Here is a 24615-nt window from a genome sequence, read left to right as displayed (position 1 = left end):
TAATTTGGGTAAAATTATAAATGCCTGGTGGGCAGTAGCCATGCCAGGGCTTAGGTTACCTTGGTTATTCCCCAATATGTGTTTGCCTTCCCATTCTGAAAACTTTGTTGTGTGTCTACAAGTACCCCACCCACAAAAAAAAAAACAGATTTGAGGATTTAAAAAAATGGTTTTCAGCAGAAAGTAGGGTAACTTACACCTCAAGTTAAGTTCCAGGGTATCGGCTTCTTGGCTTTAATGTCCATTCTTAAAGAGAAATCACATGCACCAGGAAATGCCACATATCTTCTATTTGGCACTTGCGAATGTTTTGTTCTGATTTGTTTAAAACCCATGATACTAATGTTCTTGAAGCTCTGCTCCATACAGAACGTCAGCAGATTCCCATGGGAACCGTGAAAGAAAGGGTCATGAGGAAGTAGATTTCTGCAGTCCTGAATGAGATGCACCAGCAAACAGAGGATTCATAGTTTCTCTTCCCTATTTCTCCTCCCTCCCTCCCTCCCTCCCTCCCTCCCTCCCTCCCTCCCTCCCTCCCTCCCTCTCTCTCTCTCCCTCCCTCCCTCCCTCCCTCCCTTCCTTCCTTCCTTCCTTTTTTCTTTTCTTCTTTTTTCCTGCCTGCCTGCCCCCATCCTTCCTCCCTCCATCCCTTCTTCCCTTCCTTCTTTCCTTCCTTCCTGCCTGCCTTCCTTCCTTCCTCCCTCTCTCCCTCCCTCCCTCCCTTCCTGCCTGCCTGCCTTCTTTCTCTTCCTCCCTCCCTTTTTCCTTCCCTCCCTCCCCTCTTTCCTTCATTGTTCTCATTCCTTCTTTCTTTATCAAGCAGGGATTGCTTTATGTCCAATATATTGTGGAACTCTCTAGACCAGGTTGCCCTCCAGCTCCTGCCAGTTCTCCTGTACGGACTCCTAAGAGCTGGAATTACAGGTTTTCACAAACATAGCAGGCTACCAATTAATAGACTTCTTTAAAACTATCTTTTCGGAAAATATTAAGCTATAATTCTTTATTCTGGCTACATTGACATCCAGAGATTTGGTTTAGTGGACATTAGAGATAAATAAAGAGGCCCCAGGAAAGCAGCTGTGTTTAATCATCAGACCTCTGTATAAACTCAGAGGGCAAAGTTCCGACCAAGGGGCTCTCTGAGGTCCTGACTTTGGATGTTTTCCTAACGAATAATTACATGGAACCAAAGCAAATTGGCAAGTAGTGGGAAATGATGGGAAGACGAAATATTTGAGAACTGACAGTCCTCACGCTTACTGGACACAGTTTTGATGAGGCTGGCATGGAAGCCGAAAGCTGGCTTGCACTCATCTACAGGTGTTTAAAAGCAAATAAGTTGGTGTGTCACGCCAGGCCTATGCTGGGGCCGAGGTCAGAAGCCGGGGAAAGGTGCAGTGATCAAAGTTAACGAACTAACCAACCTGGTGAAAGAGAAGGATGCCACACCTTCCAGAGGAACCTATCTTCTCGGGGAATGATGCTCTGAGAGCTGGGGTGTCATATAAAAGGCCCTCTAGGGATGGTGTTTCGAAACTGACAGAGAAGTCTGAAACGCTAAGGGAAGAATTTAGAAGGAAACTTTAGAGGAAACCTAAGTTTGCAGGGAAGGTGGTGGTCTAACTTGGAGCTGCGTCGCTGTGATTAGATCTGCAGTTTAACAGCAGGCCCTCATATTGCTTTTTCCTGATATCTGTGCACCGTAGAGTATGGCTTCCATTTTACCCTCTTCTGATAGATCCACGAGACCTGACAAGAATACATATGAGGGGTGAGTAATTTTGACCCTTTCTTGTTTCCATCAGATGAGTGTCCCTGGGATTTGATTTTAAATGCAGAGAGGACGTACATCTTTCCATGTTGGGCATTAAATAATAGGAATAGTGTCCTATATGATACTGAGCCACATGAGAGCTCTGAAATTTTTTCTTCTTTGATTCTTCTGGAGTTGGCCCATTGGTTCCTGTAAGAATGTAGAGCAGAGGCTGGTGGGTTGGCTTTGTGGATAAAGGTCCATTCTGAGCTAGCCTGGTCACCTGAGTTCACTCCCCGGAACCCACGCGAAGGTGGAAGAAGAGAAATGACTCCAAAAAGTTGTCCTCTGACCTCCACGTGTGACTCCTGGCCTGTCCACCTCCACACAACTTTATAAAAATAATAAATAATACTCATAAGGACAATACATAAAAAAGAAAGTAGGTCAAAACACACAAAAACCAGGAGAAGTTTAACCCACTCACAGGAGCAGACAAATTCAAAGTACAGCCTGGGAGTCACTGTGCAGTGAATTTAGCATTTAATTCCAGGACCATAAGCTGTACCTGGGACGTAATGAAAGGGCCCCACAGTGCCGACGGCATTTTAACGGTGTTGAGTCTGTCAGGGGGTAATTTCATATGCTTTGTGATGGACAGACTCGACAGAGAATCAACTTCTGAAATATCATGGATGTTATTCATCTCAAAGGTGGACATAAATCTGCCCAAGCTTCTTGCAAATTGAACTCTAATTTCTGCCTCAGGTTAACAGAACATAATAGAGCATTAGTCTTCATGAGGCTTAAGGAACTTTTGTAAGTGCCCTCTGATTTGCTGAGAATTGTGGGAAATGTCTTGTGAGGTCAGCATACAGAGAGTGCTTCATTCTCAGGCTTAAAAAGACCCTCCTGCCACCTTCATTCCTTCAGGGAAGCCAAGGAGAGAGAGAGAGAGAGAGAGAGAGAGAGAGAGAGAGAGAGAGAGAGAGAGAGAGAGAGAGAGAGAGAGAACGCAAAGGAAAATGGAAAACCTTCCGGCCCAGCTAGCACTTGTGTTTGTGACCAATATTTAGAGCATGAATTTGGAAAAAGAGTGAAAATAGGTTTGAAAAGAAGTTTTGAGGAGAAAACAATATGTGTGAGTCTATTTAACAGTAGCTAGAGATTTTGGAAAGAGCAAAGCATTGGAAAAAGTCAGTTTCTTACGGGTTTGAATTTGGTGGCAAAGTCTCGGGCAAGACTTTCCTATATTATGAAAAGACTTTCATTTATTTGTTTTTAGTTGAAAGTGATGATTGACATATACTTATGGGCACAAAGTCTTGGTGGATTTTTGTTTGTGTGTTTGTTTGTTAGGTTGGCTTGCAATGTTAGGGGTTGAACCCCAAGGCCCCATGCATAGCAGATAAGTGCTCTGTTACTGACCTATATCCTCAGCCCAGCAAAAGGACCAAGAGAGTAAACAGTGAAAGACAACCAACAGCAATTCTCAAAGATTCAAATGGCCGACAAGTATATTTTAAATTTTTCAGTTTTGCTAGTCATTAGGGACATGAAAATCAAAAGCAATGTGCCATCTCTTCACTCCCATTAGAATTACTATCAAAGCCCACTGGTTACAGATGTTGACAAGGTCTAGAGACAAGAGAAACTTTGTATACTACTGGTGGTGCTCTTTTGGGGGTGCCCGCCACCCACCTCCCAAAGAAGAGACTTATTCTTACGTATAAATGCCCACCCAGCCTTAGCCTGGCTTGTTTCTAGCCAGTTTTTCTTAACATAAATTATCCTGTCTACCTTTTGCCTCCGGGATTTTATCTTTTTCTATTTCGGTATACCTTTTCTATCCTTATTCTATGTCTGGCTGTGTGGCTAGCCCCTTCTTTTCTGGCTCCTTGATCTTCCAATTTTCTCCTTCTCCTTAATTTCCCTGCCTGCCAACCCTGACTGTCCCTTCTCCTGCCTTGCTGTCGGCTGTTCAGCTCTTTATTAGACCATCAGGTGTTTTAGATAAGCAAAGTAACACAGCTTTACAGGGTTAAACAAATACAGCCTAAAAGAATGCAAAATATCTTTGCATTATTAAACAAATATTCCACAGCGTAAACAAATGTAACACACCATAAAATAATATTCCACAATAGTGAATGTCTGTCCAAATCTTTGGCCTATGCTTAACCATATTTTACTTCTTTGCTATTGAGCTATTAAATTTGGACTTTTCTCCCAGCACGTGGGGTGTCTCTTCACTCTCAGGTTGATTTCTTTGGTATGCAGGAGGTTTTTAGTTGGATACAATCCCATTTACTTATTTATTTGCTTACTTGGGTTTTCCTATGGAGTCCTACCTGAGCAGCCACTTTCCAAACCAATGTGGTGCAGTTTTTCTCTGGGGCTTTCTTGTGACACAGCTCCAGGTTTTAACACATTAGTTACTGTCTACTCTGAATTGACATTTGGACATGGTGCAAGATTAGGTTCAGTTGCATTCTTTTGCCAGTGGAGATCAAGCTTTCTCAACACCATTTATTGAAAAGCTTTTCCTTTCTTCATTGTGTGTTCTTGGCAGTTTTGTCAAACACCAACTGTCCATTAATAACCGGGTCTATTTCTGGATCTGCCATCTTATTTCCAGCATGGATGTGCCAGGGTCACACTGTTCTGATTGCAATCACTTGTGGGTTTGTGTTTGCTTTTTTGCTTATAGACGGTGTCCCCATGTTTGGCACGGGCTGACTTGAAACTTTCTATATAGACGAAACTGGCCCTGAACTTAGGATCATTCTGTCTCAGCTTCCCTAATGAGCAATTGGATATCAAGGAAATCCAAAGGATATCTTCAAAGTGTATTAAGGGTAGTGGTCCCGTCTTCCTAATGCTGCAACTCTTTAATACAGTTCTTTACATTGTGGTGACCCCCAACCATAAACTCATTTATTGTTGCCTTATAACTGCACTTTTGCTATTGTTATGAATCATAATATAAATATCTGATATGCAACCCGTGAGGGGTCATGACCCACAAGTTGAGAACCACTGATTAAGGGACGATTATAACAAGCATCATACAAGAGAATGCAATTTATGGCTATGTTTGAGCATGGAAAAGGTGGAGATCGACAGATTTAGAAGCTCTAAGGCCAGGTGTCCTTGGCCAAATGAATCACAAAACCCAAGAAGGGACTGAGGTATCAGCCAGCACTCTCTAAAGTCCATCTAGCGATTCCAATACGTGCTTAGAGTTTAGTTCCGTGTGATAGGTGCACACTGCCTCGTGCTTTACTTTTCACTCCCTACAATTGCTTTCTATTTCTACTCAAGGGCTGTGGTGTCTCAAACTTGGCTATTTTAAAGACACCAAGATAGCACACACACATACACACACAACAACAACAACCCAAACACCTATTAGAACGAATAAATGTGGAGAAGCCATAGTTTATAAACTCAGCCATTGAAGATTAACATTGTTTATATATACTAACAAGAAACTCCCTGGAAATGAACTTAATAAAACAATCCCAACTAAGCAGAGTACGGTATATAAACTGAAAAGATCTGTATATGGGAAATCATAAAATATGGATGAAAGAAACTCAGGACAATATAGAAGACATAAATAGATGAATGGAAGCTCACGTTCTTAGGCAGGGAGACTTGATCCTACTGACAAGTCCACACTACACAAAGTAGCCTACAGATACAGTTCCAATCGAAGATTCTCATGCCCTTCTTCACAGAAATAGAACACCCCTAAAATTTGTATGGAACCTGAAAAGATTCAAATGGCCAAAAAACTTCTTTGGTGGCTGACAGAATGGTGGTCGCCTTAGAAGTGCTTTTCCGTGGCCCAGGAGACAAAAATCTCTGTCAGTATCAGACTCCAGGAGGCTTTAAATCTCCCCCAGTGATTCTGAGAAGTAGTTAAGGAGCGGCTGGAGATGAGTGTGTTTCGTAGTGTTATGGTTTGAAGACGCGGTAGGAAATCCAAAGGAAGCTCTCGTGGTCATGAAATCAGCTTTGGTGGAATGAAATAAAGAGTAGAATTGAATTTGGAAGAGAAAGGGAGTGGCAGTGTTTCTTGAGCTCTTGTGTGCACGAATGCATACGAATTACCAGTGGCTATTAAGATGCACGTTTGGAGCCAATGGTTCTGCGGTGGAAATGTGGTTTGCCTTTTTAACCAGGTTCCTGAGCCAGACTGTAATGCCCGCCCCCCCCCCCCAACCCCACCAAAGCTTCCACTCAGTACACTCTGCATAGGGTGAGGGTGGAGGTGAGGGTGGGGGCAGAGGCCCAGTTTCTCTTCCTAACTGCAGCAAGGAGGTACTGTCCCGCTTCTGATGCAGGAGCTTGTCCTGCGGGACAGTAGGCAGCTCCACGGAGTCCTCTTTTTTTTTTTTTTCCCAAATGAGGTATGATTCACAAACTAATTAAGAACCTGTTACTTCTAACGTTTTTAAGGAGGGGACAAAAAAAGCTAATAGTATTTTGTTCCACTTTCTGAACGGTTAAATTTAGGTTCACAAGTCGGATTTGTAACGTCTTAGAGATTAAAGAAAGATGCACTAGACAGTTCGCATCAAGGAATTTACAATCTTTCCGAGGAGGCAGAAAATTAACTGTATTTTGACAGCCTTAGCACAAAATAGATGCGGTAGGAACATAGCGAGGGAAAGATATTGATTAGGGATAACGGCTGCTTAGAAATCGCTCCTGGAAGATGTGGTCCAGCTGGCCTGAAGGAATGAGGAGGATTTTGATAAGTGAGTCATGAAAGGAAGCTGGGAAAAACAGTTCATGGGCAAAGGCTTAGAGCGGAAATTAAACAAAAAAAATACGTTCTGAGCATCCAATTAATTTCAGCTAGGTCACTAGTGGTTCCCCTTAGTGGATTTTCAAGCAGGGCTCTCAAGAATTTCCGTATGATTCTTTGTAAGATGCCTTGCACGGGACAGATACTTTGTTACCACTGATAATGGAAGAAATATATTATGATAAAGTCACCCAAGACTGTAAGGGGTGTGCTTTGTAAATCTAAGTTAGATTGAATTAATCTCCCACCTGCAGAGGCAGCTCACTGCCTTGTATTACATCCATTAGCCAAATGAGAAAGGAAGGATGGGGGCTGGATCAGGGGCTTTAGGGAGAAAGGAAGTCCTACGTTCAGCACGGCTGGTAGGGTTCTCAAAGGCAAAGATACTCATCATGTTCTCATAGATCAGTGTCATAGTGATGTGTATACACAGGGAAAGATGGGGGCAGGAGGGCGGAGGAGAGAGACACACACACAAAGAGACAGAGAGAGACAGAGACAAAGAGAGACAGGGAGAGACGGGGAGAGAGAGAGAGAGAGAGAGAGAGAGAGAGAGAGAGAGAGAGAGAGAGAGAGAGAGAGAGAGAGAGATCTAAATCTGGATTTTTGAAAGAAGATCCACCCAGGCAATTCTTCATGGTTACTTGTAAGAAATGCTGGCAAATGAACGAGACCACGGGATTCATAAATCGCTTCCCTAAGTACACCCAGACACAGCATTCACACCAGGGAACGGAGGAAGTCAAGAAGTGTGCAGAAATGGAGATTCAGAGAGGTGTACTCGCTGGAGCACGCGGTCCACTGTTATGGGAGCACACAGTGCTGCCTTGCAGGACACAGTGGGGAAGGGCAGGGGTCTGGCAGCCATGCATGAGCAGAATGGGTGCTGGGTTCAGGCCTTGAGCAGGATGTTGGCTCCAGGATGTGAGGGTGAATGAGGAGCCACTGGACCATCCTGGGTAATGGAGCTATGGGTTTCTAGGCCTCCCCACCCCACTATTGTTCCCTCTCCAGGGCAAGTCTGTCTTTCCATTGCACACCCCTCTCACACTCTTCTGCTGCCAGTGGAAGGATGCTACTGGACATTTCTACCTTAAAGGGCCTTTCTAAAAAACAAAACAGAAAAACATTTTGTTTGTGCATTTTTTTTTTTTTGAGACATGGTTTCACTATGTAGCCCTGGCTGGCCTGGAGCTCACGATATAAATCAGGCTGTCCTCAAATGCACAGATAACAGTTTCTGCTGCCTTCTGAGTGCTGGGTATAAATGTTAGCATCACCATGCTTGGCTGAGGGTTCATCTGACCTCACCTCCTTTTTCTACATTTTGTGTTTCTTATGATGATAGATTTAAAATTTTTGTTTTATGCGTTTATTAAGATTAGCTCTTTTCTCCTGTTACCCCACCTTCTCCAAGTCCTTTAGCCATTTTTTCCTCAGCTTTCCTCTTAAGTGTTTCTCTTCTTGGTTCACCAACTTGTATTTCTCCAGGCCTGTAGCTAGTCCTCCTTTCTTTGTTGCTGATGTACCCCAGTTCACACTCCCCCAAAGCCTGTTCAATCTCACTGCATTCACCTCCCAATCCTTGATCTCAGCAAAGCCTCATAATATCGCAAGTATAATGATGATGGTTACTTATTCTATCACTGCACATAAGGCTTTTTATAGGCTCTTTCTTTCTCTTTCTGTGTGTGTCTGTATCTCTGTCTCTGTCTCTCTCTGTGTGTATGTGTGTGTGCATGTGTGTGTTTGTGTGTATGGTGCTGGGTTGATGCATGAAGGTTAAGTACTTTGTCATTGTACATCCCAATATCTTATAATTATGAAATTTAGGTCTCACAAACTTGCCAAGTGAGAGTTTTCACCATTCCTACGTCACAGATGAGAGAATGGGAGGACATAGCGAGCCTGCTTGCACAATAAGTGCATGTCCAGTTGATTTGGCATTAGAACAAAGGTGGTCTGAGAGCCAGGCCCCTAAATTCTGCAGCCTCATACTGAGAGGATGACAGCTAGGGACATAATGAACTGAATAGAAACACCTATAGATTTTCCGGTTACATGGGAGTGCTCAGCTTCTAAGAGCCTCCGGGTCTTCATTTGTAAACTGGGTTATTAATATTATTCATCCTGTAGGTGGATTTTTCTGTCCCACCAGTCAGCTTCCAAGTTACGAAACCGAGACTTATTATTAACTATGAAAGCTCGGCCAATAACTAAGGCTTGTTCATAAGGCTCTTATAACTTAACCCATTTCTATTATCTATGTGTTGCCATGTGACTTGTGGCATTTCTTGTCCTCCAGCATGTCTTGCTCCCTCTCCGTCTGGCTGGCCACTCTTCTCCTTCTCTTCCTCCTCCTCCGCCTCCTCCTCCTCCTCTTCCTCTTCTTCCTCCTCCTCCTTCTTTTTCCCAATGTCCTGTATGCCTGAAAATCCTACCTCCCTGTTGGCCATTCAGCTTTTATTAAACTAATCAGACTGACAAATCTTCACAGTGTATGGAAAGATTATTCCACAACACATCTAATGGATTGGTTATAGTATTGAGCTAATGTGTTTATTTTATCAGTATTCTGGTATGATATAGTTTTTATACTTAGTTCTAAGTATGGTACACAATAATTGTAAAACAAACATTATTCACTGTATATCAGATTTAACTGAGAGGTTTATGTGTAGTAGCTCTGTTAGTGGTGATTACAGGAATAGCCAGTTATTCTGTCTCGGTTGTGCTTTCTCTCCATATGTCTTTACATCATCTCTGTGTATGTATGTTTTTTCCCTAGAAAAAGATCTGTATATGTTAAGAATCCTTACCTGGATGCTATGGATGAAGACATCCTCTACCACTTGGATTTAGGAACCAAAACACACAACCTTCCAGCAATGTTTGGGGATGTAAAGGTAAAAGGATTTTGAATGTCAGAAAAATGACTATTTCCTTTGCAATTTTTTCTTTATTATTTTCCCTAAAATAAACTCCACAGCCTTGCCTAAAGACATGTCAGAGGTCCCAAGAGCACATGAAGCCACCCTAATTTAGAACGTGAACATCATGAACAATCATTTTCACTCCAATAAGACATAAAGGCTTCCAAACTAAATCCAATGCAAACATGATTACTTGGCCACTCTGTTCCCTAGAGATAAATATAATTTTATTGACAATGCTGTTGGGTATTCAGAATTCATTATGTCTTAACAGATTCAGTTCAAAACTTAACATCTATGTTTATTACTGAACATCACTAACTCTCATCTTACTAAATCATAAAAGAATTCAAGACTAACAAAGCTCTATTAATCTCTTACTGAGAATGACCATTGTCTGTATTTTGTATCGTTAAGATTTTTACTACCTTGTAAGAAATATTCATGAGGAAGTTGCTTATGGAATAGTAGTGAGAGAATTGTATTACTATGTTACTTATTTTTATCTTATACATAAATTGTAAAAGCAATTCTTGCTCCTTATTTAAAATCAGGAAAACATAGGAAAGAAATTCTGCTTTTAAAAATATACCTTATAATCCTACTTTCTAGACCAGGACACCATCTGCCCACTTTCTTTTCTTCCATTTCATTTATTCATTCCTTTACATTTTTCTATTAGCATATTTTTATTTTACATGGCACTAGGTTACCTAAGGACACTTTCTTACAATATATAATGTGCAACATGCTTGAGCATATCTACTTAGCATCTAGTTTTTAATGAAAAAATGTTAAAATGTTTTTAGACTGAGGGCTTAGACTGGTGTAGTGGTGAAGGCCTGTATGCCCAGAATTTGGGAGGCTGAGGCAGGAGGATCAGAGGTTGACACTCCAGGTCATCTTTGGTTATATAGCAAGTTCAGGGCCAGCCTGGGATAAGTGAGACTCTATTTTTGTCATCGTATAGACTTTTGTTTAATGTTATGTTATTACTATTTCCCATATTATTTTGTTTTGTTTGAAATCCATTGCTCATGGGGTCAAGAGACATGTCATAAGTTATATAAACTATTACTAACTTTTGTAGTAAATGTTTCTGATTAGAAACAGGACTCGGGTGGATATTATTTCTTGTAAGGTTTTTCACATGTAGGTATATTAGTTTAGGATGATTCACAGAAATGGTCAAAGGGAATGAACTCAGAGGAGGTTAAAGTTACTCGCGAGTGGGCAGCCCTGGTACTTAGACCATGTTCTTCTAAGCCCAGTTCCCTGGGATTTTATTCATTGTACCAGGTGGATTCTGAGTTATGAGATCAGAATCCCCAAAATTTAAAAGGGGAATGGGTATGGGAAAAGAGATAAAGAGGGTGAGTTCAAGTAGAAGACGAAAGGAAGGTGGAAGAAGGAAGCAAGTACAACTAAGTTGTCCATTGCCGGTGCTCAGTGCCTCCTCCCTCCATCTCTAAAGGAGCAGTTAGTGTGGCTGGGTCTCCAGGCACCAGCGCAGCCTGTGTCCCCACTCCTCTCCAGGATGCAGCTCCCTGCCCTTGTGCAGCCAACCTCCCTCCTCTGCTTAGTCTTTTTAATACAACCTCTGTCACATATGTCCAGTCTAATATTGAGGCTCCAGGAATCTTTGATCAAGTCAACTTTGGTGCTCATTAACTAGACTGAACCCGAATTCATATGTTAGGTGTGAGGGTCATGCCTCACTGTGATTTATCCAAGACTTTTATATGAGGATGACTGATAGGAATAGAAGAATTGGCCTAATTAACAAATGAAGGCACACTGTATTTAATACATTAAGCTAGGAGGTGTTTTGATACAGCGTGACCTGATAGATAGATAGATAGATAGATAGATAGATAGATAGATAGATAGATAGATCTCCTACCCAGTCCCCTCTTCCTTTCTTCTACCTATGTGCCTGTACTCAAAACACATGGGATGTGTAGACAGGAGGGTCAGGAGTTAAAGTCTGGCTTTGATTACATTAGAAACTAGATATTACCTTCTCTATACAGAGGAGGACACTAGGGATCAATGTATAGGTGGTGTTAAAACACACCTGTTATTTCCATGAGTTTGAGGCCAGCCTGGTCTAGAGAGTGAGTTCCAGGACTGCCAGAGCTGTCACACAGAGAAACCCTGTCTCAGGGAAAAACAAAATAAAAAACCCACTTGTTATATTTATCTATCTATGGGAGGCACAATACAACCAGTACGTGAATAAGCTGAGGTTAAACCCAGGTTTCCCCGATGAAACAGTTTGTTTCTTCCTATATATGCTTTTTTTTAAAAAACACTGCATTTGCTACTCTCTTAGTTGTTGGTAAAACATGGGATCGATGGCTTTGTTTTAGAGATGAGAATCACACATGTTATGTGCACGAACACATGAGTGCGTGTGGTCTCATCTCCGTTGGTCTCATCGCCGGAAACTGGAACATCTTGTTCCCACTTTTCTACCTGGCTGGATTCCCATCAGCCCTTTAGCCACACTGTTTCTCAGAACCACTTAGCTACTCCCACACCAGTACAGTCAGATGGATAACAGACATGCTCCATTTCAAATAGGTTTGTTTCTTTAAAGAGCAACCCCAATCATAACCCCATTTTGATGGATAGGAGGCAAAAAGTGTGTTTAGATGTAGGATCAGAACAGAATTATAATCAGAACAAAACAGGATGTTGGGAGCAGAAGATAAAATCGGCTTTCTTCTTCCAGATTCTGCCCTCAGAAATGTACCTTCATCCAGCACTCTCTTATGTCAGGTTGAGAACATTGTAGGTTTGATTTCTTGACTCCCTTAAGTCTCAGGTCAGCAATTCTGACTACAAAGCAAGGGCATACCCGCCAATACCTGAAAATTCAACCTTATTCCTCAAAAAAAATGGTAATAATTAGTATCAATACTAACTTCGAAGGGAGAGAAGATGGTAGGGTATTCCATTTAAATCTGAATGGAGGCACATTAAAATCTGAAAGGACTAGGTTTGGTGGTGCATGCTTTCAATCAAAACACATGGGAGATTTAGGCATGAGGGTCAGGAGTTCAAGCCTGGCCTTGCCTACATAGTGAGTCCAAAACCAACCAGTAATACATGGGGTCCTGTCTTAAACAAACAAAAAAATGAAAAGGAAAAAAACAAATCTCAGTGATTTTCCTTCATATCTTCCCCATATTTTGATGGATTTTCCTACATGGTACTATGTAGTCTCAGTGGCCTAATACAATGTAAATTGATCTTTAATTCAGAACAAGCATAAAGCAGGTGTGCCTGGTTGGTGGCTGAGCAGGTCGAGTGGAGGTGCCAAGACTGGTCCCTGGCTGGTCCCATGCTGCAGATGACGGAAGTTATGTATATGCCCTCCTCGTGGGATGGGGGTAGGGTGCATGCCTGCACGAGCCTGGAAATGGAGCACTTCAATTCTGCTCATATTCTAGTGGCTGGAACTCGGGCATATGTCCTCCCCACCTGGGACGTCAACATTAACTGTGAACCCAGGAAGCAAAGGGAAGAGTCTTGGCATGCAACTCATCAGTCCCTGCCATACTCACCAGAGATGGAATCTCTCTCTTTTTTTTTTGAGATGGAATCTCTTGAAAACTGTGGCAGAGGTGCTAGAAAGATGCTTTTCAGATTCAATATCTAAATACATATCTTATCATGTCTTTACAGGTGTCTTTTATAAAATCACTGTTACACCCCATAATTCATCCAAAAATTTTAATTTATCTCTAATTTCTAGATTATAGTATAATTACATTTGTCCCTTTCTTTTCCTCTCCAAACTCTCCCATATACCCTTTCCACTCCCCATTCTCCTTCAATTTCATGACCTCTTTTTTCATTAATTCATATTGCATGCACACACACATATATATGTATTCTTAAACATTGTCTGGTTCAGTTCATAAAATGTTGTTTGTATGCATTTTCAGGGCTGATTATTTGGCACTAGCAAACCATTTGGTACTCTTCCCCAGGGAAAAACACCTCTCCTGCTCCCAGCTTTCCTCAGCTGCCTACCGTTCTCTGTGTCGGATTGAGGTTTCTCTCCACCCACGTTTGCATGCCCATTAGCATCGTCCTTGCTCTCCTCACATTTGGGTAGGTGAGACTTCATATGAGAGCAGCTTCTGGTTTTATAGGGGATACAGTCTCCCAACGAACTCCCTGGTCCTCTGGCACTAACAGTTTTTACATCACCTATTCCTCAACGTTCCCGGAGCCTTAGGTACAGGAATGCTTTGAAGATGTATCCACTGGGACTGGGCTCCACAGCTCTGCGTTTTGACTGGCTGTGGTTCTCTATAGTGTTCCCCATCTGATGCAAAAAGAAGTTTTCTTGATGAGGGGTAAAGACGACACTTACCTATGGCCATAAGGGCAAATGTTTGGAGATCGTTGTTAGAGATCATGCTGGTTTAGTAAAGTAGCGTTTGTAGATTCTCCTCCAGTGACCATGACTTTCCTAGCTCTGACTAGTTAGCTAGGTTTCCAGGACCTTCCTTCTTGTCTAGTGAGTCCTAAGTCCAATTAAAGAGCTGTTGGTCACTACCAAGGCATGCGTGACACTACTTCACTCTTAAAGTTACCATGCCACCCTGGTCATTGATGTGCTTCCCAGGTATCATAGCTAGGAATGATTTCTTGTTGGCCCCCTCCTTTACAAGTTTGTATAATGCCTTCTGATCCCAGGAAAGCTCATCTTCAGGTAGGGGCCATTCAGATCATTCCCAGATCAGGAGGCTCTGGGCCGTGCTTCTGAAATGCATGGTGTCTTCAGAATTTTAAGTAACAAGGAAAATCATTGCTTCATAATACTTCACAATATGCATTCAAAATGTTTAGAGGCCTTCTTAATACAGAGAATAGATAAGCTGTATTTATGCCCTAAATTAATGCAACCTGGCAAAATCATCTAAGCACCTGGGAATGTTGGAAGGTGAGTCTGTTCTGGAAATCACCAGGCAAAGTCCTGAGCATACTTTTATTCCCGCCCAGTGTGTTTCTACCTACTTTGAGAAATCAAATCTTTTGGACAAAGATCATTTGGTTTGGAACATAAGTCACAGTCAGTGGCACTGGAGACCAAAGTTGGCTGGTGGTCTTCAGCGGGACGTCACTCCTCATTAAAGCAGCCAGACTGGCAATTGTGTCTGCAGGTGATGCTTAGTGAGTCTGATTTAGGAGTCAGCGTCAGGAACTAGATTGCTCCTGTCCACGCTTGTCATCTTTATGTCTCGAGAAATATGCAGACGTTCCTGTTGATTCCTGCAATGACTACAGTTCAAAGCAGAACCCACACTGCAAACTATTCTAACATCTGTTTTGGTTTTATGGTCAATCTGAACCGTTGTAATTCAGATGTACTGGCCCCACGCAGTGGAGTTCTTTTCAAACTACTGTATTTTTGTCTATAAAAAGGGACCTCCTTGTACTTAGAATTTGACTTCCTCATAGTAAGAAGGTGCTTAACTACTTATAGCAAGAAAGGGGCAAAGTCCACAAATAATCTATAGTAAGTAATTGGAGCTCACCTTAAGCAATGGCCTACCTTGCTCTATTGTCCGTAGCCTTGGTGACTGACTCCCATTGTTCATTACTACCCTAAGGTCCTGCCAGAAAAACTCCTACGACATTCCAGAAAGGATATCAGTGAGGGTAGATGACAAGCAGAGTGCCAGAGGAATAGTTATGTCTTGTGATGGAGAATGACTGTATGCTGCCCAGTAATTACTGTGAAGTGGAAGCAGGATGCATCACACAAACAGACCACCCAATACTTGTGTTGATCTTTTGCATGAGGGGTGCCCACTCTACAACCACAGGAATTCTTCAGACATCCCTGTGAAGGCCCTTACTAGCCTTCCTTGGCTCCTCTGCCAGTGCTACCCACATCAGCCAGGCACCACGAAATAGCTTTCTCTGTTCCAGAAAGCTCAAGTCAGCTTCATTTTTCCTGAATCCTACAGTAGAGAGATGTGAGCTCAAAGGGCAGGCCTGGGCAGTGTTGCCTGATCTTCAAAGGAGAAGTCCACTTTTGTGATCACCGAGAAGGTGCCAGGATCTATGCATGCACCTTTTCATATTCAAGCCCACTTCAGCCTGATTAAGCCTGAGAGCTCTGACCATGGTGGTTTCATGTGTCCCTGAGCAAGTTACTTAATCAGGGATAAACCAGTTTTGCCTACTACGTTCAAATGGCGGCTTCCCAGCATTCCACAGCATCTGCTCTCTGGGCTTCACCCCATACACCACACTGTGTATGCCACACGACATATACACCACAACTCTCACACCAAACTTCACACACCATACCTCATACACACACCATATATACACAGCTCATACACACACCACATATACACACCTCATACACCACACCACATATACACACCTCATACACCATACCACACACACCACATCTCCTACGCTACATCACACCACACTAGCACCATGGCCTGTGGTTTTGTTGCTAAGCGGTTTTCTGCCCAACAGGGTCTGTGTGCTCTGCTTCCTCCCGACCTCTGTTTCTGACACCTGCCTAGAATTCACCCGGTTGCCTTCTCATGCAGGCCTGAGGCAGGCCGCTCTGCTCCCTCTCTCTGGCACATTCTTCTGTCTTTGGGGTTGGTGTATCCCTAACAACTTGTGGAATGAGCAATTACAATTTATTTTTGGTATAGGGTCTTATAATGTGTTCCAGTCTGGTCAAATGCACTATGCAGCTGGGTGTAGGCATGTATGACCACGGCTAACTGCCAAAGATGACCATATTCTAATAGATATGACAACCTTTGACTGCAACATCTACCCCCAAATCAGACAATACAAAAAACCAAATTAGTGGCCTGGATGAAACCCTGTAGTCAACTTCTGATCTTAACAATGACAAGCCCTGCTCCATGACGAGTTTTTCTCAGTAAAGAGCAGAAAGGCCTTGAGATGAGTCCTGTCAAGCCCGAAGTTATCACAGTACATTTAAAGTCAAAGTCTCTTGTCAGGACAGACCATCAGAAAACAGTAAAACTGGCATCTGTCCTTTTATTTTCCCCTGGTTACGGTCCACGTCCTCTTGACACTAAACATCTGTCCTCTGAGTGCCCACCACCACTGCAGTGATTATATCGATGACAATGCCGAGCTGATGCTACTATAAACAAAAACACCAGGAAATACGTCCTTGAACAATGCCAGCACTTAGGATTTTCTTCACTAGGCCAGTACATAATTCATTGCACGTAGTTGCCTTCTTTCAGGCTAATGATGTAAATGAGCCAAATTTTGAACACAACCCAGAACCTCTGCCCTTGCTTAGAAGTAAATTCACTGTACAACAAAGTAAAAACACCAGAACTGAATGTTGACCCTTGCTCTTATCAGAGTGACCTTGACAGATTCCTTTTGCTTCTTCTTGACAGTTCGTCTGTGTCGGCGGGAGCCCCAACAGAATGAAAGCGTTTGCACAGTTTATGCACAAGGAACTCCAGCTGGAGGGAGATGGAGACGACATTGAAGACATCTGCGCGGGTACAGATAGATACTGCATGTTCAAGACCGGCCCTGTGCTCTCCATCAGTGTAAGCACGGGAAAGCTGCAGGCCAGCCAGCCCTTGCAGGCTGGAGCCCAAGCTGGGACCTTCCGAATACAGCTCTCCCCCAACTCTGCCTTGCCTTCACCCATGCAAGGAATACAAGCGAAGAGGCTGACACAGTGAAAAAGGTTTTCAGGGCAGGGCAAAGCTTGCAGGGTCACCACTACCTTTACACTTAACTTACTACTTAACTGTTTGAGGCAAGGACAATGGTCTTCAAGGCTCATGCATCTTTCTATTCTTAATTGATCAACATGCTTCCCTCTCCAGCCGTTTTCCTTCCTCTGTCCTTTATCCAGCTTTAGGAACACTGAATTTTTCATAGAGGCCAATTCTCGGTATCGTTAGAACTTAACATGAGCCGGGCGGTGGTGGCGCACGCCTTTAATTCCAGCACTCGGGAGGCAGAGGCAGGCGGATCTCTGTGAGTTCGAGGCCAGCCTGGTCTACAAGAGCTAGTTCCAGGACAGGCTCTAAGAAAGCTGCAGAGAAACCCTGTCTCGAAAAACCAAAAAAAAAAAAAAAAAAAAAAAAAAAAAAAAAGAACTTAACATGAATGAGCTTGCTAAGAAGCTGCAAGTGCATTTCCACAGAGCTCGTGTGGCATGCTCTCCTCTCCAGAACCTGATAGCTGCTCTGGACACAGTTTGTCTAAAGACAAAGTGAAGGCAGAATGAGATTTGCAAAGTAATGAGAGAGAGAGAGAGAGAGAGAGAGAGAGAGAGAGAGAGAGAGAGAGATTTTAAGAGAAACACATGAGTCTATTTATAATTTTATCACTGAAACATAAGTTCTGAGCCTAGGTTAACAAATGGCTCATTTAGAAGAACCTAAGAGATAAAACAATAGCTCATCCTCTACTTTACTGTTGCAGCAAATGGTAGTTTATTAATCCATTGCAGAGCCAGTGCCAAAGCCCCAAACTTGTCAATCTTGAATACACAGATCAATACACATTTGATTCCTGGATCCAAGAGGCTTACTAAGTTTTTAGAAATCAGGGCATATTGAATGGGGGGCAGGAATGGTGACCCCAGAGGCCCCTGGTTTCCACAGTTTAATATTTTTGATAAAGGGAAGGAGAGGGAGCTCAGGTTGAGGACATCATGACCAAAGCTCTAGTGTTTTTCCAAAGTCTCTACGGCCGTGGGTCAATATTTTGCCATCATGTTAAAAGTGCAATAGCCACTACTGAAACTCAACTCCAGTTTCTACAACTTACAGCATGGAAGGTCTTTCTGAAGATTTGTTAGATGTAACAGAACCACCGGAAATCACTAAATCCTCTAGCCTGTGTTAACTGACCCCTTAGTCTGGTGTCTGTGATTGTTTTGACATAAATGCTAAGTTAAACTAGGCTGTGGTCATGATCCATGGCAATTTAAACTGATTCATAAGTTTGGCATAAGAGCTTCAAACTCTTGAGTGGTATAAACAGAGGTTTCTCTGTCCCTCCCCATCCCGCAACTGCTTCTAAATGATCACTCAGGGGCTTAATATAAATTACAGAATGTTTGGCCTATAGTTCAGGCTTATTAATAACTAGCTCTTACATTTAAATTAACCCATTTCTATTCATCTATATATTACCACATAGCTGTGGCTTTTACCAGTCTGCTTCTTTCTCCCTGTCTTCAGTTTGGCTTCCCTACCTAGCTTATATTCTGCCTTGCTGTAGGCCAAAGTAGCTTTCATTATCAGCTGATGAGATCAACATATACAGTGTACAGCATATATGTATATGAACTCAGCGTACAGAAGGGTTATCCCACAGGAGAGTAGGAACTGAAGCCATATTTCTCCCTTAAAGTCCTTCTGAACTCACATGGAATTAACAGCAAACAGTTGAGGCTACATTTGAACAACAACGTTTGTTTCTTTCCACTGGCTAGGGTGACGTAAGACTGGCGAAATGGCAGCCAAAGTTATGTCTTTTCAGTTCCATGTCAACTGTGTATGAAGAGGGAGGCTCTTCACATAAGTTCGTTGACAAGAGCCTCATAGGGAGACGAAAGCTGACCTGCCCTGGCACACCTGTACTCTGCCCTCCCACCTCCGTTCTCGCCAGTTTAACTGGCAGTAGGATGTCTCTCTCAAGTCCTCACAGATGGACACATCCATCAGCGTGCCACGCAGGCATCACTTAGAGATGACTTGGGTTTTCCCCAGCATGGGCACAGTCTTAATGATTATGTAAATTTATACAAGGGCTGTTACCTTACAAGGAAGAAAAAATACGTCCTGCTCACTTCTGCGTGTGTGAGATGTGTAACGACTCTCCCCTCTCTCAACAGCACGGGATGGGCATCCCCTCCATTTCTATCATGCTCCACGAACTCATCAAGTTACTCCACCATGCGCGCTGCTGTGACGTTACCATCATCCGAATCGGAACGTCAGGGGGAATTGGTGAGATGGACTGTTTTCTACCATTAAAACTGAGCAATTCTTCGTACATCTCTGTGTTAATCCACAGAATAACAACATACATAGAGCCCAACAGAAATCCAGACAAGTTGCAAAGTACTAAAGGATTTAACTCCTCTTCTCCCCCTCATTTCTCTCTCTCTCTCTCTCTCTCTCTCTCTCTCTCCCTCTTTCTCTCTCTCTCTCTCTCTCTCTCTCTCTCTCTCTCTCATGTGTGTGTATGTGTGTGTGTACTTGTAATTCCACTTTCGTTCACATAAAAAAAGTGGAATTATTAGAAAGTATGGTTTATGGTATGTTCTAGTTTGTTCCTTTGTTGCTGTGATAAAAGACTTTGATCAAAATCAACATGGGGATGACAGAGGATGGGGTTCTACGGCTACAGAGCACAGTCTGTCATTGAGGAAAGTCAAGGCAAGACGGAATGCTGTTAGGCCATTCTTCCGGAGGCCAGTCCTCGGTTGAGGCTCCCTTTTCTCAGGTGACTTTAGTTTGAGTCAAGTTGACAAAAACTTTTCAGCACATGGAAAGAGCTGGCTTCGAGCCTGAGAAATTTTATCTAACAGGAATGAGGGTGTTCAGGTCAAGAAAACTGCATGGATTTTTGCCTGTTTTGTCTACTAAGTATCAGACCTTCTAGCAACTAGCGACTAGCAACATGCTGCTTTTGGCTCTTCTTGGTGATCACTGCTGCTCTTTGCTTGGTTGTGTCTTTTACTAGACTGCATAGCAAAAAGGATCATGCGGCCTGCTAGGGAAAGTCTCTGGCTACCTAAGTTCTTCCAAGAGACTCCCTGTCTTGCTTCTATCGTTTCTTAGGGAGTAGATCTTTCAGGGTGTCATTTGACCATGTCACTACATGCAAATGCAGACACGCCATTCTCAATGGGAAGGTTGGCTGACGGAGTGGCAGGGACTACATGGTTACATAATAGGGAGTGAGCTTTTAAAAGACAAATCCCTTTGCGTTGCTCAAGTAAGCATTTTGGAGTGAGAGGAGCTCTCAAAAATCTTCAAAGGATCAGAGAAGTGGCATGTGTCACAGACGGCACTCGCTAAGATCAAGCAAGTTAAAAAGAACCACAGCCTTTCCAGAGCTATAATCTGAGAACAAAGCCAGGCAAAGCCCCGCATATGTGGGCAAACAAACCAAGAAAAAAAAAAAACAAACATTTTTGGGTCGTCTTTTAAATGGAAATGGAGAATATAAGCTTCCAGTGTTGATCAGACATCCTTCTAGATGGTGGTTTTCCCAACAGCATCCCAAATAATCAGTTTCAGGGAACAGCATGCCTGGGAAAGACATGGTTACCGTAATTCTTGGTTTGTAATTCTTCATTTGTGGGATACACTAATTTGCCTTCTAAGGTCACAGATACACATTCTGTTCTCCTGACTGCTGCAATTGTCACTTGATATGAACGAGTCTCCAGTGATATGATGAGTCACTCTAGTGACCATCCAAATCATGATCATGGTCTTGTCTTTCATGATAACATAGTACATACGACAACAAGATAGCGTGATGGAGGCCTGTCAACAGAAGCAAATTAAACTGTTATACTGATGGAAACAGCTAATTCATTTCAGAGTTGCATCTTCATTACTAATGCTATAACTAAGACAAGCTCATTTGTTTTGTTTGAAGCAAAACTGTATTTGAAGATGGAAAATATAGATACTACTTATTCTTTTGCTGACATCAGTTTCTTAACTGAGAAAATACTTTGATAAGGGAAATATAAGCAATTAAAGTGCATTTTTTTAGACAAAAATGCTATCAATGCTTCTTTGATGAATCTATGTGTCACGGCAGTGTAAAGAAAACACATTTTCAGCATCTCAGGACATTCTCAACAATGTAAGCAGTCCCTTATTTTTGGCTGACTTAAAATGCATCTTACCTAACAGAGCTATATCTTCAGAGGCTACTGTGATGTAGCTTCCTCTGTCGACTTGACACACCTAGCATCCTTTGGTGAGAGTCTCAGAAGCATTGTCTACCTTGGGTCGGCCTGTGGGTGTATCTGTTTGGAGAATGTCTTGACTAAATTCAGTGATGTGGGTGTGACCATAGGCAGGGGGTCCTGAATTGTGTAAGAGGAGGGAAATGGAATTGAGCACAAGTAAGCAAGTACATGTGCATTCAAATTTTTTTTTTTTTTTTTTTTTTTTTTTTTTTTTTGCTCTTGACTGTGGAGGAGATCGACTGCTTCTACTTCCTGCCTTAACTTCCCCATAATGATGGATTATAACCTACAACTGTTAACGACATAAACCTGGTCTCTCTGTCATGGTGTTGTATTCCAACAACAGAAATTAAACAAGACAGTCGTCTTGGGTGTCTAGGTGGAAATTTAAAGTATTCTGTAATTAACTCTAGTTTGGCATATTGGAATTTATCCTAAACCAGGATGTGTCTGTAGTCCGTATCCAGGGTTGCTAAAGCATTTTCTGTAAAGTGCCAGATAGTAAAAGTTCTGGGCTTTGCACACTATGCTCTTTCTGTTGCTAGTTCTCAATGCCACATCATAGCTCAGAAATAGCAAGGACAGTATGTGAATGAATGCGCGGTCATGCTGCAACAAAGCTTCATTTACTAAGACAGTGGCAAGTGGCCTGTGGACCAGAGTTTGCGGACCTGTGTTGTGTAGCATCTTTACAGCAGCATGTGCTCGCTGACCACATTTCTACCGAATACTAATGATGTGATAGTCACAGCACCAGACCTGGGGAGAGGGCAACAACCTGGCACTGTTTTTTAACTTGATACACCTCGTATTCTTCCACTAGAGAGCTAGACAAACAAATGACTATAAACAGTGTGATGAGTGTTCAGAGAGAGGCTGCCCAGGGTACCATCGAGATACACCTTCTTCCCCAGGTTATCAGCAGAGATCAGGGCAAATCAAAAGGTGGGTCCTGGAACACCCCAGGAAGCTCACCGTAACCTATATTTGCTCCTTTGATTTAGTTATGCTTGTTTCATTGGTTAGCCCTCCCATGGCTCAGACTTTTGGACAGGAGTGACTCCGGATGGCAGCTGAGGAACGCTGGCATCAGTGTAAAGAAAGGGAGTCGGGAGAGGAAGAACACACCCAGGCAGGGAGAGGAGGAGTTGACAGAAAATGGCATCTCCGTGGGTCCAGGCCCCTTGAGCAAGGCAGGCTTTGCAGCAAGGGAAGGTCAGCCAAGAGGCCTAATTTGCATGGAGCCCGGGAGGAAATGGAGGCTATGTGAAGAGCATCTGAAGGAAGAGTGGAGAGAGCTGCCAAGAAATCATAGTAATCGAGGAGTCTGCAGGGAGATTAAATATCAAGCAGTCACATCACTTTGTGAAAGCTACTTGCTGGCAGGCTCACTTACGTTATTCCTGACCTAATTTATTCAAATTTGAGCCCGAAGGCTGGCACTAATTTGCACATCTAAGAGTCATGTTTGTCTTGAAATCTAAACCCCACCACATTGTAAATGCGAATCTGGGTAGACAGCCAATGAAAATGCCTGTTCTAAAGGTTATCCGACGGCTTTCATACAAAAAAAAAAAAACATTTTTAAAGATGAAAGCAGGGCAATCATTAACAAACAGCATTAATTCGTGTTGACAGAGTAGGTTCCATACTACATGTCACAGAAGTCACTCTGCGCAATCTTCTGGGATCACTTATTTATTCTGCATTGCAGGGATTGCCCCCGGGTCTGTGGTAATAACAGACACAGCGGTAGACTCCTTCTTCAAGCCTCGGTTTGAGCAGGTAATCTTGGACAACGTGGTCACCCGAAACACTGAACTTGACAAGAAACTGGCTACTGACTTGCTTAACTGTAGCAGAGAAATCTTCAGCTTCCCAACCCTCATCGGACACACGATGTGTACCTATGACTTTTATGAAGGTGAGAATCCTGTACACGCCGCGAAGACAGTAGGGAAATACTGGCGGCTGGTTATACAAACCCACAATTGATATTAGAACTGCATACTAGCAAATTAATCATGGAGATTTTTAAGGGGGCAGCAAATAGCCTTTTTACTAAATAAAGCGTAGTATAAGCATTTGAGAAACATGCAGAATGAGTTGATATTGAGAATGGGTTTAATCCTCTATCAGTTTGAATACTAAAATGCAATTAGTGATGTTGACAGCATCCTCTCTCTGCTCATGACTTTTACTTAGATTGTTAACTCTAAGACAGAGGGGATATGCTGGTCCTATGCTTCTGCCATTCACCTGAACACTGGGCAAGAAATAACACCGGGAAATGGGGAGAAAAGTTCAATTAAACAGATCCTATGGGTGGATCTTTTATCCCATAGCCAAGAACATAGGGTCTCTACACCTAGTTTAGAGTTAACTTGAAGGTCATTGCCGAATAGCAGTTCTTATTCTAAGGGATGAGGGGCAAGGCAAAACCAAAACAAGACACAACAAGCCCCAAGGACAGACTGTGTTCATTACAGAAGAATCTACACTACCTTGATGTCATAGTACATTGGATTTCCAGCAAATCTTATGCTATAGTTGTATTCATAGAATAATCACAGCTAACCTTAAGATTTCATCATCTTTTACTTTTCTCTATATCAAAGTTTATGTAAGACTTTAAGAATCTAAAAGCCATGCACGGAGATAGATTGTATTCTCTTGGCATTGTCCAGGTTAGTGAAGGTGTTTGAGGTACTGATGGACAGACTGTTCTAGGGTGTCGGCTCTTAAGCCCTTCATTGAGAGGGTCACCCACCCATGCGTTTGTGTCATAGCTCATAAACAGAAGCCTGGCAGCGTTGGTGTTCCCATTGGCCCGTGAGATACTGTTTCAAATGTGAATTATTTTGCCAACATTTGTAATTTCCAGAGCTGTTCATATGAGAAATTCAGATTTTTGGCTTCTCGGAATGACATAAAGTAGCGTTAAGAGCTACAAAATGTTCCACGCACGACGGCCCTGGGAAACCCTGGCCCACATCTGGGGCTGCTTATGATCTGTGAAGTGAGGCCACACCGATCTACCTAGTCAGACCCTTCCATTCTCATTACCCGTGGCTTCTGAGCCGTGTGGGTTTGC

At 42.7% G+C, this 24615-nt stretch overlaps 1 protein-coding gene across 1 annotated transcript in view; it reads left to right on the top strand.

The window, feature by feature from the left end:
• The first annotated feature begins 1381 nt into the window (after window positions 1-1381).
• The window catches only part of Upp2 (uridine phosphorylase 2), a 35849-nt gene continuing 12615 nt past the window's right edge, over window positions 1382-24615 (top strand). Inside the window, exons 1-5 of the mRNA XM_038337760.1 lie at window positions 1382-1774; window positions 9364-9481; window positions 16951-17109; window positions 19419-19533; window positions 23236-23445. Coding sequence (XP_038193688.1) covers window positions 1713-1774; window positions 9364-9481; window positions 16951-17109; window positions 19419-19533; window positions 23236-23445 — 664 coding nt within the window. The 5' untranslated portion in view covers window positions 1382-1712. The remainder of the gene's footprint in view (window positions 1775-9363; window positions 9482-16950; window positions 17110-19418; window positions 19534-23235; window positions 23446-24615) is intronic.

The sequence above is a fragment of the Arvicola amphibius genome, chromosome 7 (assembly GCF_903992535.2).
Source record: "Arvicola amphibius chromosome 7, mArvAmp1.2, whole genome shotgun sequence".
Lineage (NCBI taxonomy): Eukaryota > Metazoa > Chordata > Mammalia > Rodentia > Cricetidae > Arvicola > Arvicola amphibius.
This window is presented reverse-complemented; position numbering and strand designations above follow the sequence as displayed.